This window comes from Pleurodeles waltl, chromosome 10, assembly GCF_031143425.1.
Source record: "Pleurodeles waltl isolate 20211129_DDA chromosome 10, aPleWal1.hap1.20221129, whole genome shotgun sequence".
Lineage (NCBI taxonomy): Eukaryota > Metazoa > Chordata > Amphibia > Caudata > Salamandridae > Pleurodeles > Pleurodeles waltl.
Window position 1 is genome coordinate 16,143,919 of NC_090449.1, and position 20,210 is coordinate 16,164,128.

Consider the following 20,210-nt stretch of genomic DNA (forward strand, 5'->3'; position numbering starts at 1 on the left):
TCAGGAGCTGCGCTGCACTCACATGCACACACCGTCACCAGCGTCAGTAGCTGCGCTGCACTCACATGCACACACCGCCACCAGTGTCAGGAGCTGCGCAGCACTCACACGCACACACCGTACCAGTGTCAGGAGCTGCGCTGCACTCACACACACCATCACCAGTGTCACACACACGCCGTCACCAGTGTCAGGAGCTGCGCAGCACTCACACGCACACACCGTCACCAGTGTCAGGAGCTGCGCTGCACTCACACGCTCACACCGTCACCTGAGTCAGGAGCTGCGCTGCACTCACACGCACACACCGTCACCAGTGACAGGAGCTGCGCTGCACTCACATGCACACACCGTCACCAGTGTCAGGAGCTGCACTGCACTCACAAGCACACACCGTCACCAGGGTCAGGAGCTGCGCTGCACTCACATGCACACACCGTCACCAGTGTCAGGAGCTGCGCAGCACTCACACGCACACACCGTACCAGTGTCAGGAGCTGCGCTGCACTCACACGGACACACCATCACCAGGGTCAGGAGCTGCGCTGCACTCACATGCACACACCGTCACCAGCGTCAGCAGCTGCGCTGCAGTCACATGCACACACCGCCACCTGAGTCAGGAGCTGCGCTGCACTCACACGGACACACCGTCACCAGGGTCAGGAGCTGCGCTGCACTCACATGCACACACCGTCACCAGCGTCAGTAGCTGCGCTGCACTCACATGCACACACCGCCACCAGTGTCAGGAGCTGCGCAGCACTCACACGCACACACCGTACCAGTGTCAGGAGCTGCGCTGCACTCACACACACCATCACCAGTGTCACACACACGCCGTCACCAGTGTCAGGAGCTGCGCAGCACTCACACGCACACACCGTCACCAGTGTCAGGAGCTGCGCTGCACTCACACGCTCACACCGTCACCTGAGTCAGGAGCTGCGCTGCACTCACACGCTCACACCGTCACCTGAGTCAGGAGCTGCGCTGCACTCACACGCACACACCGTCACCAGTGACAGGAGCTGCGCTGCACACACCGTCACCAGCGTCACGCACACGCCGTCACCAGTGTCAGGAGCTGCGCTGCACTCACACACACACACCGTCACCAGTGTCAGGAACTGCACTCACAAGCACACACCATCACCAGTGTCAGGAGCTGCGCTGCACACACCGTCACCAGCGTCACGCACACGCCGTCACCAGTGTCAGGAGCTGCGCTGCACTCACACGCTCACACCGTCACCTGAGTCAGGAGCTGCGCTGCACTCACAAGCACACACCATCACCAGTGTCAGGAGCTGCGCTGCACTCACACACCGTCACCAGTGTCACGCACACGCCGTCACCAGTGTCAGGAGCTGCGCTGCACTCACACGCACACACCGTCACCAGGGTCAGGAGCTGCACTGCACTCACACACACACACCGTCACCAGTGTCAGGAGCTGTGCTGCACTCACACGCACACACCGTCACCAGCGTCACACACACCGTCACCAGTGTCAGGAGCTGCACTCACACGCACACACCATCACCAGTGTCAGGAGCTGCGCTGCACTCACACACCGTCACCAGTGTCACGCACACGCCGTCACCAGTGTCAGGAGCTGCGCTGCACTCACACGCACACACCGTCACCAGGGTCAGGAGCTGCACTGCACTCACACACACACACCGTCACCAGTGTCAGGAGCTGTGCTGCACTCACACGCACACACCGTCACCAGCGTCACACACACCGTCACCAGTGTCAGGAGCTGCACTCACACGCACACACCATCACCAGTGTCAGGAGCTGCGCTGCACACACCGTCACCAGCGTCACACACACCGTCACCAGTGTCAGGAGCTGCGCTGCACTCACACGCACACACCGTCACCAGCGTCACACACACCGTCACCAGTGTCAGGAGCTGTGCTGCACTCACACGCACACACCGTCACCAGCGTCACACACACCGTCACCAGTGTCAGGAGCTGCACTCACACGCACACACCATCACCAGTGTCAGGAGCTGCGCTGCACACACCGTCACCAGCGTCACACACACCGTCACCAGGGTCAGGAGCTGCACTGCACTCACACACACACACCGTCACCAGTGTCAGGAGCTGTGCTGCACTCACACGCACACACCGTCACCAGCGTCACACACACCGTCACCAGTGTCAGGAGCTGCACTCACACGCACACACCATCACCAGTGTCAGGAGCTGCGCTGCACACACCGTCACCAGCGTCACACACACCGTCACCAGTGTCAGGAGCTGCGCTGCACTCACATGCACCAATTCCTTCTGACTCGTGCCCCCTCTGACCTGCAGCAAGCTTTGTTTGTATTGAAATTCCTAGTGGATTTTGCAGCAAATAAAGCAATTCCCAAAGATTCCAACTCTCCACAGAGCCAAACCCCCTTTCACAGTGACTGCTGAGTCCAGGAACCTAAGGCCTCAGACTTACATGAGGTTCTCCTGGCCTTCGGCCTCGCACTTCAGCTGGATGTTGTCGGTGGGGTACACCACATATGTCTCAGGGGACTGCTCCGTGATGACCGGCGGCATGGTCCCTGCAGGGAGAGGGGGACATGGAGAAGAGTGAGAAAACAAGAGAGGGGGAGAGAGAGAGGGTGAGAAGGTAACAGAGAGACAACTCAAGACTCAAGAGACTGATGAAAACAACAGAAGAAAGACTGTGAGACAACCAAGGCCTTCAGGATTGACTCATAGACAAATATGGGATCATCTCTGGGATCACAAAGGACACTACCTATAGGGGGTCATTTATGGGTTGACAAAGGACACCCTACCTGTAGAAGCTCATTTATGGGTTCACAAAGGACACCCTACCTGTAGGGGCTCATTTATGGGTTCACAAAGGACACTATACGTGTAGGGGGTCATTTATGGGTTCACAAAGGACACCCTACCTGTAGGGGCTCATTTATGGGTTCACAAAAGACACTCTATGTGTAGGGGCTCATTTATGGGTTCACAAAGGACACTCTACGTGTAGGGGATCATTTATGGGTTCACAAAGGACACCCTACCTCTAGGGGCTCATTTATGGGTTCACAAAGGACACTCTACGTGTAGGAGCTCATTTATGGGTTCACAAAGGACACCCTACCTGTAGGGGCTCATTTACAAAGGACACTCTACGTGTAGGGGCTCATTTATGGGTTCACAAAAGACACCCTACCCTCATTTATGGGTTCACAAAGGACACCCTACCTGTAGGGGCTCATTTATGGGTTCACAAAGGACACTTTACGTGTAGGGGGTCATTTATGGGTTCAGAAAGGACACTCTACCTGTAGGGGCTCATTTATGGGCCCACAAAAGACACTATACCTGTAGGAGCTCACTTATGGGTCCACAAAGGACAGTCTATGTGTAGGGGCTCATTTATGGGTACACAAAGGACACCCTACCTGTAGGGGCTAATTTATGGGTCCACAAAGGACAGTCTACATTTAGGGGCTCATTTATGGGTTTACAAAGGACACCCTACCTGTAGGGGCTCATTTATGGGTCCACAAAGGACACCCTACCTATAGGGGCTCATTTATGGGTCCACAACGGACACTCTACCTATAGGAGCTCACTTATGGGTTCACAAAGGACACTCTACCTATAGGGACTCATTTATGGGTTCACAAAGGACAGTCTACATGTAGGGGGTCATTTATGGGTTCACAAAGGACAGTCTACCTATAGGGACTCATTTATGGGTTCACAAAGGACAGTCTACATGTAGGGGCTCATTTATGGGTCCACAAAGGACACTGTACCTGTAGGGGCTCCTTTATGGGTTCACAAAGGACACTGTACCTGTAGGGGCTCATTTATGGCTCCACAAAGGAAATTCTACCTATAGGGGCTCATTTATGGGTTTACAAAGGACACTATACCTGTAGGGGCTCATTTATGGGTCCACAAAGGACACTCTACCTATAGGGACTCATTTATGTGTTCACAAAGGACACTGTACATGTAGGGGCTCATTTATGGGTCCACAAAGGACACTGTACCTGTAGGGGCTCCTTTATGGGTTCACAAAGGACACTGTACCTGTAGGGGCTCATTTATGGCTCCACAAAGGAAATTCTACCTATAGGGGCTCATTTATGGGTTTACAAAGGACACAATACCTGTAGGGGCTCATTTATGGGTCCACAAAGGACATTCTACCTATAGGGGCTCATTTATGGGCCCACAAAGGACACTCACCATGTAGGGGCTTATTTATGGGTCCGAAAAGGACACTACAAGTAGGGGCTCATTTATTGGTTCACAAAGGACACTGTTCCTGTAGAGGCGCATTTATGGGTTCCCAAAGGACACTCTACGTGTAGGGGCCCACCGGTGTCCGTCTGTGTACTTTGGTGTATTAATAACAAGCACTGCCACTGAGTAGACTCGAGGTTGACACCCTAGTAGGCCAGTGAGACAGCTCTGCGGCACCGACACCTAGAAAAACAGCGTCAACACTCACAAAAACACATTGAGCCTGAAGTACTGAGCGATTCATTGGTCGCAAACACTCAGATTTCTAAATTGCGACTGTGAAAATAGTTTTTTCTACGTATTAATCCCACTACAGAAGTTTGAAAGTTGATCCGACTTGTAAGGTGGGATTCTGGATGGATACTGACTCAGTGTCTGAAGGGGTGTGTTGTAGGCGTCCCTTCCTAATACCGAACCACTATCTTGGGTATCAATGTTTTGTGACCAAAATCTGGCCAGAAAACATTGAACATTTCCTGACATATCAAGCAAGGTGAAATCCCATTTGCAACCCTTTGTGAATGTAACAGAACATAAATAAATACAAGTATTAAAGAGTAGTATTGTTTAATACAGCCCAGTTTCATTTAGGTAAAACAGGCTGCATTTTTTAAAAAGTTTGCTTTATTAATCAGTCACAGGTATGGTGGTCGGCTGAACCTTGCGGACCACCGTACCTGTGATTCTGGCCAATAGGACCAAGTAGAACTGTGGGACCCCCGTAGTGAGAATAAATTAGAGAGGCAGGATGGCGATTCAATCTAATTATCCTTACAAACTAACCTAATAGTACATAAGTCGCCTCTTTAAAATACCTACTGGTTGCAAGTTGTGACTAGTAGTTTGCGGCCACTAAATAGTACATTTGATAAATACAGCTGGAAGGGCGGTTCCAGGGGAAGGCTCTGACTAGGTATCTAGCTCAGAGGTAGTGGAGGTCTCCGCCTCTGCTGGGCGGGGTTCGTTATTCCATCAGTATTTGTTCCCTCACAGGACTGCGTTTATTAATGCCTTTCTCCAGAGGGTCACATGCCTTAAGTTATTGCAGTCCTTTTTTACATTTTGAATATGCATTATTTCATTACAGCACGCAATACATGTGTCGTTATGTTCATGTCCCCGTTCTACGCATTTATAGACGCATGTATTTTCCTTTGTTATGGCACGGCCACTGGAATTATATGGCCGAGGAGGACCAAATTATGCGGCAGGGTTGAACAAATTATGCAGCAAGAAAATGCATATTATGCGGCATAATGCGGCACATTTTGTGATAGTTTTGCTTCACTAGTTTGTCATTTTTACACCTGGTAATAGCGTCTGGTAACCCTTATAAGAAACAATATAATACCCAAACACAATAATAAACAACATAAAGATGACCGGTCAAACTTTGCAAAAAGTGTTCCAGTGCGCAGGAATCCGAGTCCGTATATTTTTGTAACTTTTGATCTGCTTGAGCCAGAAACATTTTTTTGTTAAAATCTGCAAATTATGCAGCAGATGATGATGTACGTGGCAAATGCGACAAATACATAAGTATGCAAGAATTGCATAGTTCCAGTGGCCATGGTTATGTGCAAAGACCTTTCTTATGTATATTATCACATTTTTAATCCAAGTCATAAGAAAGTAACAACGGGTTGTGCTTCCAGTGAGCAGTTCATGATTATGTACACGTGAGTGCCACTGAACATACAATTCTAGTTTGTTCCTTTACTTCAGTCTTTAACAATATTCTAGTTGTTTTTATGCATCATGGCCCTAAAATAATTCCAAATGCTGGAAATTGTAATCAGCAGAGAGTTTGTGTCACTTTATTACATGTCACACTTCCATTGTTGGGTTGTAGGTTGTTACAACAGCACAATAAGGATAATATCTTCTAGTTGCTGTCACTTGCCCCAGATTGCAGAGGTTAGCTCATTTTGGATGGTTTAAGACGTTTAACTAGTCTTCACTGGGACACAAAGGGAGGCCATTTTATTTTTACCTGGACTGAGAGGTTTCATTTCATGTATATATGTATGTAAGCATGTATGTATGCATGCATGTATGTAAGTTTGTATGCACCCATGTAAGTACATATGTATGTATGCATGCATGCATCTATGTATGTATGTACATTTGTACGTACATATGTATGTATATATGCATGCATGAATGCATCTATGTATGTAGGTACGTATGTATGCATACATGCATGTGATATTTGTGCTGCACAAACCTTGCGGAAAGGTACAGCGTCACAGGTGAAGATACAGTCTGGGCTCTAAGAGTGGATTGGACTGTTACTGCTTGCGGGTATAACGCCCTCAGCACCTCTGTTTTGTCAGCAGAGGAGTACTGTTGGAAGCATGCTTCAGCCAAGATGCTTTATCTGTCAGATTTCTCGGGTTGGGCTACCAGTGTACCCTGGTCCAGTTCGGGAGTACGTAGAGCTCGCTTCCTTGGCAGAATAAGTAGTGTACAGTCTTTCTTATGACACGGAAGCTGCTGACAAGCCTGGTGCAATCTGTCTTCTTAGAGTACGTTCCTGCCCTTCCTAGCACACACCGCCACTTCTAAGAAGGGGTGGGCAAAAAATTCTGCTCTCTCGGTGGAATTCGCAGAGTTTTGCCTACTCCGCATTCTGGTTGGAGCGTGGAGTTCGGGCAAAACTCTGCCAACCACCACATAGCGGAGTATTTTCTCACAAGAAGTTCGCCAGTGCCAAGTTGGCAAGCGAGAATTTGCATCCCTTAGTGTGATTTTCGGGCACCATAATGGCTCCCAGCACAATTTCTTAAGGCAGGGTGTCGTGGCAGGTCGCTAACGCTTCCATTGAGAAAGCTGCCGCTTGAGTAGAAAATCAATCCGAGTGGTAGGAAGTAGCAGCGCCCTCTGATGCGCTTCATGGTCCAGTTAGGGCTGATTTTACAGAACGGGATAAGCTTCCGGTGCTACAAATCAGCACGATCAGCGTGATGTACCAAATTTCCGCTGCTCGAGGACCTCTGCAGAATCTTGTGGAGTTTTTAATTAACTCTGCGCAATTCTATAGAGTGAAACTCTGAAAGTTCCGCCAAGGGTAACTTCTGAATCCTCTCACAGGGCTGCTAATTGGGTGTCAGTCACCGCTGTCCCAACCCTGAATATCCCAGCCTCGGGCCTGCTGCACGCATGGACAACTGCCGGACAAGGCTTTGGCATGCCATAATGGCAGACATGGGCAATGTGACGCTAAGGGACTTGGCAGCACATCATACTGAGGACGCTGCAAGGCTGTGCCTGCTGCCAGGCGGAAAGTCCATCTCACCATCTCCAGACTCATGGGGAGGTGCAAACAGCATACCAATGAGGTGCCAGGGCACGGCGCAGAATGGACTCGGTGTCCTTGGCATATCAAAACTGCTTTTGTCCACACCCTAGACCCGCCCTGGTCAAGGAGGGCTAGAGGGCAACTAGACCAAAGGGAGCGTGGAGGGGGAGGTAGATGGGCACCTGGACCTGAGGAAGCACAGAAGGGCAGGTAGTGGGCACCTGGACCAGAAGAAGCACAGAGATGGAGGTAAAGGGCACCTGGACTAGAGGGAGCACAGAGCCGATATGGGGCACCTGGACCAGAAGGACTGCAGAGGGTGAGGCAGAGGGCACCTGGTCCCGAGGGAACACTGAGCGGTGTGGGGGGCACCTGAACCAGAGAGAGCACAAAGATGGAGGCAGAGGGCTCCTGGACCAGAGGGAACACAGTGATGGAGGCAGAGGGCTCCTGGACCAGAGGGAACACAGAGATGGAGGCAGAGGGCTCCTGGACCAGAGGGAACACAGAGATGGAGGCAGAGGGCTCCTGAACCAGAGAGAGCACAGTGATGGAGGCAGAGGGCTCCTGAACCAGAGAGAGCACAGTGATGGAGGCAGAGGGATCCTGCACCAGAGGGAACACAGAGATGGAAGCAGAGGGCACCTGGATCAGTGGGGGTGCACAGCGGGTGGGGGGGACTTGGACCAGAAGTGCAGAGCGGGAGGCAGAGGGCTCCTGGACCAGAGGGAGCACAGAACAGTGTGGGGGGCACATGGACCACAGGGAGAAAAACTAGGAGAGAAAGAGAGAAAAACATACACAAGAGAAACAGAAAGCACGTTTGGGAGTGAATGAGAGAGGAAGAAACATTGGTGGGGGAAAGTAGAAGTAATATAAATAATTGGGAGAGAATGATGAACTGTTGAACTGTAAGAAAGAGGGGAGAGGAAGAACGAGCAAGAGGGAGACATGGAGGGCATAACAATAGGAGCTGGGAAGAAAGTCTGTGGAAGTCACAGAGGGAGAAAGGGTGAGAGAAAAGGGGGAGATGGAAAGGGAAGGAAAGAAGAAAGTTAGACTACTAGAAACCAGAAAGTTTGCACAAGAGAAGAGAGCATGGGGGAGAACAAGCTTGGGAGAGGTACCGAGGGAAAAAAGAAGGAAGAAAAGAGAGTGGAGAGACAGTAGAGGGTGGGAGAAAAGAGAGAAGAGAGAGTGACTGGAAGATGGGCAAAGGAACAACAGAGAAAAAGAAGATGTGACAAAAAGAAAGAGAAATGAAGAGACTGATGCACATTCAACAATAATAATGCTTGAGGTGAGAGAGCAAAAGGGAACGACGATAAATAAAAATAGTCAGAGGAGGAAACAGTGTAGATGAGGAGGGGGCTAGAGAAAGCTGGATAGAGATAATACTGGATGGGGAAGTGGCAGGAGACAGACAACAGACTGTGGAGACTTGGAGAGAAAAGAGAGAAGACAGACTGTTGAGACTGGGAGAGAAAAGACTGTGGATTCTATGGCAGGACCGGAGGCTCGGATTATGCTTCTCCTTCTTCGCTGTTTATTAACGTAACCAATGACAGCAGCCAATCATAAACAAGTTAAACAAAACTCCAAATCCCAGAACTCTGAGCTGATATCACTCCCCGCATGTCAACCCGGATGTCTCCAACTATATAAGCGGCGAGGAACCATAACGCGTCCTCTTTCTTTGCTGCTTTTGCTTCAGATAAGTGCCATTGTTTTCTTTTAATCTTTGTTACTCTCGTTGTATTCAGCGTTTTTGCCGATCGGAGCAACGCGGGACGTGAGTGCTAGTGTCTCGTCCCGCGCTCCTCCAGGAGGATGCCGCATGTTGTTTTAGGCACCTGGCGGGGTGCCTGGAGGCCGAGGAGCGCGGCGTTTCGGCGCCAATAATAATATTGGTCCTTCCTTTGGCTTGCTGCCCGCGCGCGCACAAAGTGCCACGGGTCAGTTTCCCTGATTGTATAGTGACGGTGAGCCCACGCTTGACTCGGCGATCTTTGAGTCAGCTCCCAAGGGAGAATTTGATGCTCCTCTTACGCCCATTAGCCTGGGTTGCAAATTGGCCATTGCAGGATAATTCCTGAGGGGGTTTTGTGGCGCTATAACACCTGCTTGGCCACAGATTGGTATTTGGACAGCCTCCAGAGCGGCATAGTGTATTGGGGTTCCCCCCCATTACTTGCGCAGGCCCATAGATTATTGAGGCGATTCTCATCAAGGGCATAATAATAGCTAGCTTCCAGGGTCTGACCATGGCAGAAAAGCAGTTTAATGAGCAGCTAGCTACCTATCAGGAGCAGGAAGACCTGCTGTTGGCGGAGAATATTGCCCATGCTTTGGACGCTTCAGTGGCACAGTCTGTTAATAGGGCCCTTGCAGTGGCCCTGCAGCCAATTGCTCGGCAATTGAAACGTTATGCCCTGACGGTCCCTCCCTACAGTCAGCCTACCCCGGGGCCCTCAGCTCCCCTGACGGACGGCCAAGATTCTCGTTCATCCAATTGGCCCCATGCAGCTCCCTTAGCCCGACTGTCACAGTCCTTGGGCTCGGATCACGAATACTATGCCCAACCCTCTACCAGCACCCAAGTTTTACCCCCTCCTCCCGACATTCAGTCAGACGATTCTCACACTTCACTCTCTGGCTCTGACGAAGACTCTCTCCGGCCCAAACGCCAAAGACATTCTCCTTCAGCCTCCACCCCGACTTGTGAGGTTCCTCCCTCTTCTTCCCTTGATTTTGACCCTGAGGCCATAGTACAACCGAGATCCTCAGACTGGACGCCACTTCCTGCAGTCTCAGATTACGTTTATTCTCGACTCAGGAAACCCCTGGACAAGGACGTATGTGGCAGACTGAAGTCCGAATGCCCCCGCCCAGACATCCCACATAATATGGTGGCCCTCACACCCGAATTGGACCCTAACCTTGCCACCTTCATTAAGAGGTCCTCTAAGGACCCGAAAAAAGGCATCGACAGGTCCTGAAAAATATGCCAGGACAAACTCCTCGACATGACAGGGCCCCTCTGCAAAATCCTAGACCTGGCGGTATCAGCTAAGGAATCCGGCACGGTCATCGACCCAGACACCTTGGCAGGTTGGGCACAGCGAGCATTATGTATGCTCGGGAACGTGAATTGTGCCCTCTCCTCTGAAAGAAGGAAATCCATCCTAATTCGCATAGACCCCAAACTAACAGAGCTAGCCACAGTGGAACCAGGACCTTTGGCGGACGGCCTCCTCTTCGGAGATAAGTTCGTCAAGGATCTGGGAAAATTTGTTCACACCTTTACGGCGTTGGACAAAGCACGAACGTCCATGAACAAGGTGTTCCACCAGTAAATTTTTGCCAAGGCCGGCAGAAGTCGAGGGCATCTGGCCGGCCGCAATGCCTCTTGCGGCCCTCCCACAACCTATACTTCCTCAGGAAGAGGTTTTTCTGCCCAAGACAGGGACACCTTTTACCCAGCGAGGACCCGTGCTGGACGAGGCCGCTTCAATCGTGGCGCCCGCTCTCAAGTCAGCACCAATTTCACCTCCACCTCTCAAGGTAAGACTGATATGCCCTTCTTCAGTGGTACTGGGGGGCAGGACCAGTCAATTCTTACACAATTGGAGCCTTCTGACATCCGATCTCTGGGTGCTGGAGATGGTCTCAGGGTTCCATCTTGAGTTTTTTGGGACCCCCCTTCAGTCTGTCATGCCTCCACCAATCCTTTTTTCCCGCGTTGAGCACGCCTTTGTTCAACAGGAGATAGATCAACTGTTGGCCAAGGGTGCGATCGCCCCCTGCCACCCGGACCCTTCAGGTTTCTGCAGCACTATCTTTGCGGTAAGCAAGAAAGGAGGTGGTTTCAGACTGGTGATAAATCTGAAAGATTTCAACAGTTGGATTGTTTACCGTCACTTCAAAATGGAAGGGATACATTTGCTCAGAGACACTCTCAGAGAGGGCGACTGGATGGGCCGGTTGGACCTCAAGGATGCCTACTTAACGATTCCGATTTTTTCCCCACACAGAAAGTACCTACAGTTTCAATGGGAGGATCAGTGGTTCCATTTCCAGGTCCTTCCTTTCGGCCTTTCTTCAGCGCCTTGGTGCTTCACCAAGGTCATGCGTCCTGTGATAGAGAACCTCAGATCCCGAGGGGTTCGGATGATTGTCTACCTCGACGACATCCTCTTGATGGCACAGGACATTCAGTCCCTTATGCAACACCCCGAATGGACCATTCAACTACTTCAAGAGTTAGGTTTTCTGATCAATGTCCCCAAGTCAGAGTTGACTCCTGCTCGGCAGATGGAATTCCTGGGGTTCCAGATAGACTCTGTTTCCTCCCTTTTGTCTTTACCGGGCCAGAAGTTACGCTCAATCCAGAAGGAGATCCGGTCAGTCCTTCTCAAGGACAGGATTTCTCTCAGGATCCTGGTCAGAATAGTGGGACTGTTGGCGTCCTCCATTCAAGCCATATTTCCGGCCCCTTTGCACTACAGGGCGCTTCAACGTCTCAAGATCCACCATCTTCAAAGGGGTGTGAATTATTCAGAACTCATAGACCTCACCACAGAGACGCGCAACGAGTTACAGTGGTGGCTAAATCACATGGCAGCCTGGAACGGCAGAGCCATATTCGGATCTCGCCCAGATGTTATTCTGGAATCCGACGCCAGCAAGTGGGGCTGGGGAGCTCGTTGTGGCGCCATCTCCACTGGCGGTCGTTGGTCTCGCGACAAAAGAAATCTTCACATCAATTGCTTAGAACTTCTAGCAGGTTCCTTTGCAATAAGAACTCTGGCACCACGGTCCAGTTGTTGCGTTCTGCTTCGAATGGACAACATTTCAGCAGTGCGTTATTTCAACAAACTGGGAGGAACAAGGTCTCTAGCCCTTCTCCAAATTGCCAGAACCTTTTGGCAATACTGCCTGCAGAATCGAATTTCTGTAATGGCGGAATACCTTCCGGGTCAGCTCAATGTAGTGGCGGACTGGAATTCCAGATATCTCCAAGATCCCAGTGAATGGAAACTTCAGCCGGCCATTTTTCAGGTGTTACAAACGAGATGGGGTCAATGCCATGTAGACCTCTTTGCATCTCGTCTTTCTTACCAGATAGACCGATTTTTCTCTTGGAGACCGGACCCCTTAGCCATTGCTTCAGATGCCTTCCTGCTGAATTGGACTGGCCCACTTCTCTATGCCTTTCCCCCGTTCATCATGCTCCCGAGGGTAGCATCTCAGGTGATGCGACAGCGAGCGGAATTGATCCTAGTCTCTCCAATTTGGAGAGCACAGACGTGGTTTCCTCTCCTGTTGGAGCTTTCCCGAGATCTTCCTGTCCAGATTCCATTCAGCCCCAATCTGTTGTTAAACCCGTTGGGGCAACCTCACCCCCTCATTGTCCAGAACAAGTTGCATCTCATGGCCTGGCGCATTTCGGGCAACGATGGTATTTGCCAAGCCTTTCGGAGAGCGCTATCTCCTTCATCTCTGCCTCCTGGGCAGACTCCACTCATAGAAGATATTTATGTGCCTGGCCCAGGTGGGTGGGTTGGTGCCACCCACAGAACCTGGATCCCTTGGGGGCCCCCATTACAGATGTGATTAACTTCTTAGCCGAACTAGCCTCGGAAGGTTTGAGCTACTGTTCTGTGAATAATTACAGGTCAGCTATATCTGCTGGACACGTTTTTGTGGACGGGAAACCCGTGGGAGAACATCCCTTGGTGAGAAGTGTAATGAGAGGTATCCGGTTGTCTAATCCTCCTCAACCCAAGTATGCATTTTTATGGGATGTGGATATCATCTTAAATTTTTTGCAGAAATGGCCTTGCAATGCAGATTTATCCAGGAAGCAGCTGTCCGCTAAACTGACTATTCTCTTATGCCTCCTCTCCTGTAGGAGAGTGTCAGATGTTCGCGCTCTGGTTATTGCAGGTAGAGTATATTCTCTTGAAGGTGTAACTTCCTCCATAGCCCAGAGGACGAAGACTTTCTCAAGGCAAGTAACTTATCCTAGTTTTTCTGACAATCCTAAACTGTGTGTTGTGCAATGTCTGCGAGAATATGAAGATCGCACCAGGGAATTTCGACAACCTGCTGGGGGTCAACTTTTGATCGCTTTACAAAAGTCATTTCATCCTGTGTCATCGGCTACCTTGGCAAGCTGGGTGAAGTGGATTTTGTCAGAAGCTGGTATCGACACTTCCATTTTTGGGGCACACTGTGTCAGGGGAGCAATGGCCTCCAAATCTTTCGGCCTTGGTTCTCAATTGCAAGACATAATGAGAGTGGCAGACTAGTCGACGGATTCCACTTTTAAGAGATTTTATTATAAACTATTCTTGATGTGGCTTCCATTGTAATACACCAGCTTTAAACAAGCATAATCCGAGCCTCCGGTCCTGCCATAGAATGTACAATTTTCTGGCATTCGCATCAAGAATTTTTAATTCTATTAAGGACACAGAGGCGAGGATTATCCCGCCTTATTAGTATTCATACCCGCCCTCTTTTTTGTTATGTTTAATTAACCGGTCTGATGTCTTATGTTGTACAGATTGATACAAAAGAATGGTTATTCTTTTATGATGCATGTGTTTCATTGATGTGATCAATTAAGGATAGTTTGCCTAAGTGGCTTTGATTGTTTTTTTGGTGGTGGTTTGTATTCAACAAATGTCTATGACGAGAATATTTCTTTCCTCTTTGCAGCCCCAGATAAGAAGACTGGATGATGAGAAGATTTCAGGCTGTCTACGCAGTACTGCAAGTTTGTACGTCGCACCAAGTTCTGAGACTGTTCTCCTGTTTTATTTGCTGCAGTTTTTTATGGGACTAGTGATTTTCGATTGATATTCAGAGCAAAGAAAGAGGACGCGTTATGGTTCCTCGCTGCTTATATTGTTGGAGACATCGGGGCTGAAGTGCGGGAAGTGATATCAGCTCAGAGTTCTGGGATTTGTAGTTTTGTTTAACTTGTTTCTGATTGGCTGCTGTCATTGGTTACGTTAATAAACAGCAAAGAAGGAGAAGCATAATCCTTGCCTATGTGTCCTTAATAGATTTCAAAATTATTGACACGAATGCTAGAAAATTTTACAGTCTTGCAGAGAAAATAGAGAAGACAGACTGTGGAGACTGGGAGAGAAAAGAGACAGAAGACAGACTGTGGAGACTGGGAGAGAAAAGAGACAAGAAAGATTGGGGAGACTGGGAGAAATAAGAGACAGAAAACAGACTGTGGAGACTTGGAGAGGAAAGAGAGAAGACAGACTGTGGAGCATAGGAGAGAAAAAAGACCTAAGATAGACTGTGGAGACTGGATGAGAAAAGAGACAGAAGACAGACTGTGGAGCCTGGGAGAGGAAAGAGAGAAGACAGACTGGCGGAGCATAGGAGAGAAAATAGACAAAAGATAGACTGTGGAGACTGGATGAGAAAAGAGACCGAAGACACACAGTTGAGCCTGGGAGAAAAAAGAGACAGAAGACAGACTGGAGACTGGGAGAGAAAAGAGACAGCAGACAGACTGTGGAGACTGGGAGAGGAAAGAGAGAAGACAGACTGTAGAGCATAGGAGAGAAAAGAGACAACAGATAGACTGTGGAGACTGGATGAGAAAAGAGACAGAAGACACACGTGGAGCCTGGGAGAGAAAAGAGACAGAAGACAGACTGGAGACTGGGAGAGAAAAGAGACAGAAGACAGACTGTGGAGCCTGGGAGAGGAAAGAGAGAAGACAGACTGGTGGAGCATAGGAGAGAAAAGAGACAAAAGATAGACTGTGGAGACTGGATGAGAAAAGAGACAGAAGACAGACTGTGGAGCCTGGGAGAGAAAAGAGACAGCAGACAGACTGTGAAGACTGGGAGAGGAAAGAGACAGAAGACAGACTCTGGAGACTGGTGGAGAAAAGAGACAGAAAATGAGTGAGATGGACTGACTACAGCACAGAGATTGATGAAAGTAGTCAGAGATGGAAAACTCCAGTTATGGACACACACCAGAACTAAGTGATGTACCATAAATCCCCCCAACCTGGCCCATCAACACCCCCACCCCATACACCTTCTACCAACATTGCACACAGAGAGGAAGGGGTAGTTAGGGCCCAGATGTGCCTACTGTGCAGACACGACTGGAGGGAAGAGACAGGGCTGGGTGAGGCGAGACTTACGGTTCGGCCATTTATCTGGGGGGTCCATGGAGGCGTGAGGAGAGAGAGCAGAAGAGAGGGTTAGACAGCAGTCAGATCTATCAGCAGCACAGATCATTAGTGCAAAGCAGGTAATATACAGTAATAACATTAGTGCCAAGGGCTAGTTTAATCATAGCAGCAGTAATACACAAAAAGCTTATTACTGGGACTAGTGCAAGAAGCCACATTAGTCTTAGCAGCAGTAAATAAACTGAGAACTCATTATTGAAAAGTCTCAACAGCAGCAAATACAGAGAAACCTTATTAGTGCACAGAGCCAGTCTAATCATAGCAGCAGTAATACACACAGAGTTTGTTAATGACACTAGTGCAACGACCCAGCAGTCTTAGCAGCAGTAAATGAACAGAGAACTAATTACTGCAAAGTCTCAACAGCTAATGCGGAGAAATCTCATTAGTGCAAAGGGACAGTTTAATCATAGCAGCAGTAATACACACTGAGCTCATTAATGTCACCACTGCAGCTATCACTCTAGTCATAGCAGCAGTTGATAAACAACTCTTTATTATAAAGTCTCAACGAGACCAAAGCTTGAGTTGCCGATGATGTGTTTCAGAACCCTGAGGTAAAAATCACCCGGAGTTCACTTTTTACCTATCTATAAATTTTATGTTATGTATGGCCCCCAAAATCCTCTGTCTGTGCTTTCAGCTGCTGCAGAGGGGGAATATAGGCAATATACATAATGGTCACTGTTATGTATCCCAAAACTTATAGAAAACTTACCTACCATCCTTGGCCAACCCCCAGCACCTTCCCTGCCTTCTCGCCCCCTCCTGCAAGCAAGCTTTCTGCTTTTATTCAAAGCAGACATGCAACCCTGCACTGACAGCGTCTCAGAGAGTCCTATCAGCCTGGCCTGGAAGGCCTTAATGGCATCACAACCCTGGGTAACCAGTTTCATCATCGACTATTGCTATGTCATAGCAGTGGGTTATGAGATTCAGAAACTGAAATAAACTCTATGAGAGCCATACATAACAAAAAGAAAACTCATTATTGCAGACTCAAGCACATTTAGAACCCAAAGAGCTAATGAGTGCAAAAGGGCAGTCTAATCTTAGCAGCACTTAATACTCAGAGAACTCATTAGTGCAATGCCTTAGCAGCAGTTATTGCACAGATAACTCTTCTCCTGTGACGTCAACAGACCTGATTAGTAGGAACAGCCAATCTAACCTTGGAAGCAGGATATACACAGAGTTCATTAGTGCAAAAGACCAGCTCAGTCTTAACAACACTTCACACAGAGAGAACAATGAGTGCAAAAGGTCAGTAGCTAACAATCCAACAGCTCGTTAGTGCGAAAGGACAGACTCATCTTAGCAGGGATTTATACACAGAGAATTCATTGATGCAAAGCTTCAGCGGCAGTTAAGTCACAGATAACGTGTCATTGCAAAGTGTCAGTCTGGTTCACTCCTAGCAATAGAGATTACACAGGAAACTTACGTTTAAAGCGACAGCCTGGACCTAGCAGCACCCACTACATGAAGAGGTCATTAGTGCAAAGCGCCAATGTAGAGTTAACAGCGCCAATACTCAGAAAACTCATGGACAGTCTAGTCTTAGCAGCAGTTGATGCACAGGAAGCTCTTTAGTGAAAAGGGACTGAGCAACATTAGTAGCAGTAAATAGAGCACTCAGTGCACACAGAACTGATTAACTCACAGAGCCAGTCTTCTCTCAGCAGCCCTTACTACTCACAGGGGTCAGGGGAAGTCTATTCTTAGCAGTTTATACACTGGGAGCCATCAGTGCAAAGGCCACGCCTACTTCTAGCAGCAGGTAATACACAGAAGGTGCACTAGTGCAAACAAAACCACAGTTTATACACACAAAGTTCATTACAAGTTTAGTACAACGAGCCGTTCTGAAAATTAGAGCACTCCTTAAAATATAGAACCAGGGTAGCCTTATCATCAGTTAATGCACAGAGATATCTCATTCATGCAAATAACCAGTTTAGACGTAGCAGCAGCTTTGAACGGGAAGCTCATTAGTGCAAAGACCGGCTCTAATCTTAGCAGCAGTTTATACACAGAGCCCTGGTGCACAGAACCAGTCTCGTCTTAGTAGCAGTTTATAGACAGCGAGATAATTGCTGCAATGAACCGGTCTAGTCTTAGCACCAGTTTACACTTAGAGAGCTCATCGGTGCAATGAACCGGTCTAGTCTTAGCAGCAGTTAAAACATAGAGAGCTCATTGGTGCAATGAACCGGTCTAGTCTTAGCAGCAGTTTACACATAGAGAGCTCATTGATACAAAGAACCAGTCTAGTCTCAGCAGCAGTTTACACTTAGAGAGCTCATTGGTGCAAAGAACCAGTCTAGTCTTAGCACCAGTTTACACTTAGAGAGCTCATTGGTGCAAAGAACCAGTCTAGTATTAGCAGCAGTTAAAACATAGAGAGCTCATCGGTGCAAAGAACCAGTCTAGTATTAGCAGCAGTTAAAACATAGAGAGCTCATTGATACAAAGAACCAGTCTAGTCTCAGCAGCAGTTAAAACATAGACAGCTCATTGATACAAAGAACCAGTCTAGTATTAGCAGCAGTTAAAACATAGAGAGCTCATTGATACAAAGAACCAGTCTAGTCTCAGCAGCAGTTAAAACATAGAGAGCTCATTGATACAAAGAACCAGTCTAGTATTAGCAGCAGTTAAAACATAGAGAGCTCATTGATACAAAGAACCAGTCTAGTCTCAGCAGCAGTTAAAACATAGAGAGCTCATTGATACAAAGAACCAGTCTAGTCTCAGCAGCAGTTAAAACATAGAGAGCTCATTGATACAAAGAACCAGTCTAGTGTCAGCAGCAGTTAAAACATAGAGAGCTCATTGATACAAAGAACCAGTCTAGTCTTAGCAGCAGTTAAAACATAGAGAGCTCATTGATACAAAGAACCAGTCTAGTGTCAGCAGCAGTTAAAACATAGAGAGCTCATTGATACAAAGAACCAGTCTAGTCTTAGCAGCAGTTAAAACATAGCGAGCTCATTGATACAAAGAACCAGTCTAGTCTTAGCAGCAGTTTAAACATAGAGAGCTCATTGATACAAAGAACCAGTCTAGTCTCAGCAGCAGTTAAAACATAGAGAGCTCATTGATACAAAGAACCAGTCTAGTCTCAGCAGCAGTTAAAACATAGAGAGCTCATTGATAGAAAGAACCAGTCTAGTCTCAGCAGCAGTTAAAACATAGAGAGCTCATTGATACAAAGAACCAGTCTAGTCTCAGCACCAGTTTACACATAGAGAGCTCATTGATACAAAGAACCAGTCTAGTCTCAGCACCAGTTTAAACATAGAGAGCTCATTGATACAAAGAACCAGTCTAGTCTCAGCAGCAGTTTAAACATAGAGAGCTCATTGATACAAAGAACCAGTCTAGTCTCAGCAGCAGTTAAAACATAGAGAGCTCATTGATACAAAGAACCAGTCTAGTCTCAGCAGCAGTTAAAACATAGAGAGCTCATTGATACAAAGAACCAGTCTAGTCTCAGCAGCAGTTAAAACATAGAGAGCTCATTGATACAAAGAACCAGTCTAGTCTCAGCACCAGTTTACACATAGAGAGCTCATTGATACAAAGAACCAGTCTAGTCTTAGCAGCAGTTTAAACATAGAGAGCTCATTGATACAAAGAACCAGTCTAGTCTTAGCAGCAGTTTAAACATAGAGAGCTCATTGATACAAAGAACCAGTCTAGTCTTAGCAGCAGTTTAAACAGAGAGCTCATTGGTGCAATGAACCAGTCTAGTCTTAGCAGCAGTTTAACAATAGAGAGCTAATTGGTGGAAAGAACCAGCCTAGTCTTAGCAGCAGTTTAAACATAGAGAGCTAATTAGTGCAAAGAACCAGTCTAGTCTTATCAGCAGTTTAAACAGAGCCCATTGGTGCAATTAACCAGGTTTGTCTCAAATGCAGTTTACACACAGAGAGTTCATTGATAGAAAGAACCAATCTAGTCTTAGCACCAGTTTATGCACCGAGAGTTAATTGGTGTGAAGAAGCAGTCTAGTCTCTGCAGCAGTTTATACACAGAGAGCTCATTGTTGCAGAGAACCAGTCTAGTCTAAGCAGCAGTTATATTCTGAGAACTAATTGCACCACTCCTGCACTGTTCCTGCTCAGCTTCTGCACTGCTCCTGTACTACTCCTGCACCAATCCTGCACTGCTCCTGCACCGTTCCTGCTCAGCTTCTGCACTGCTCCTGTACTACTCCTGCACCAATCCTGCACCACTCCTGCACTGCTCCTGCACCGTTCCTGCTCAGCTTCTGCACTGCTCCTGTACCACTCGTGCACAGCTCCTTCACAGCTTGTGCACCGTTCCTGCTCAGCTTCTGCACCGCTCCTGAACTGCTCCTGCA

At 48.2% G+C, this 20,210-nt stretch overlaps 1 protein-coding gene across 2 annotated transcripts in view; it reads right to left on the reverse strand.

Moving 5' to 3' along the window:
• L1CAM (L1 cell adhesion molecule) overlaps window positions 1-20,210 on the reverse strand; it is a 531,714-nt gene that overhangs the window by 119,729 nt on the left and 391,775 nt on the right. The window contains exons 5-6 of one of the 2 annotated variants that reach the window (XM_069209428.1): window positions 15,791-15,805; window positions 2,473-2,578 (exon numbers count right to left, since the gene is read on the reverse strand). In XM_069209428.1, coding sequence (XP_069065529.1) covers window positions 2,473-2,578; window positions 15,791-15,805 — 121 coding nt within the window. The remainder of the gene's footprint in view (window positions 1-2,472; window positions 2,579-15,790; window positions 15,806-20,210) is intronic. The other variant, XM_069209429.1, reaches the window with a different exon arrangement.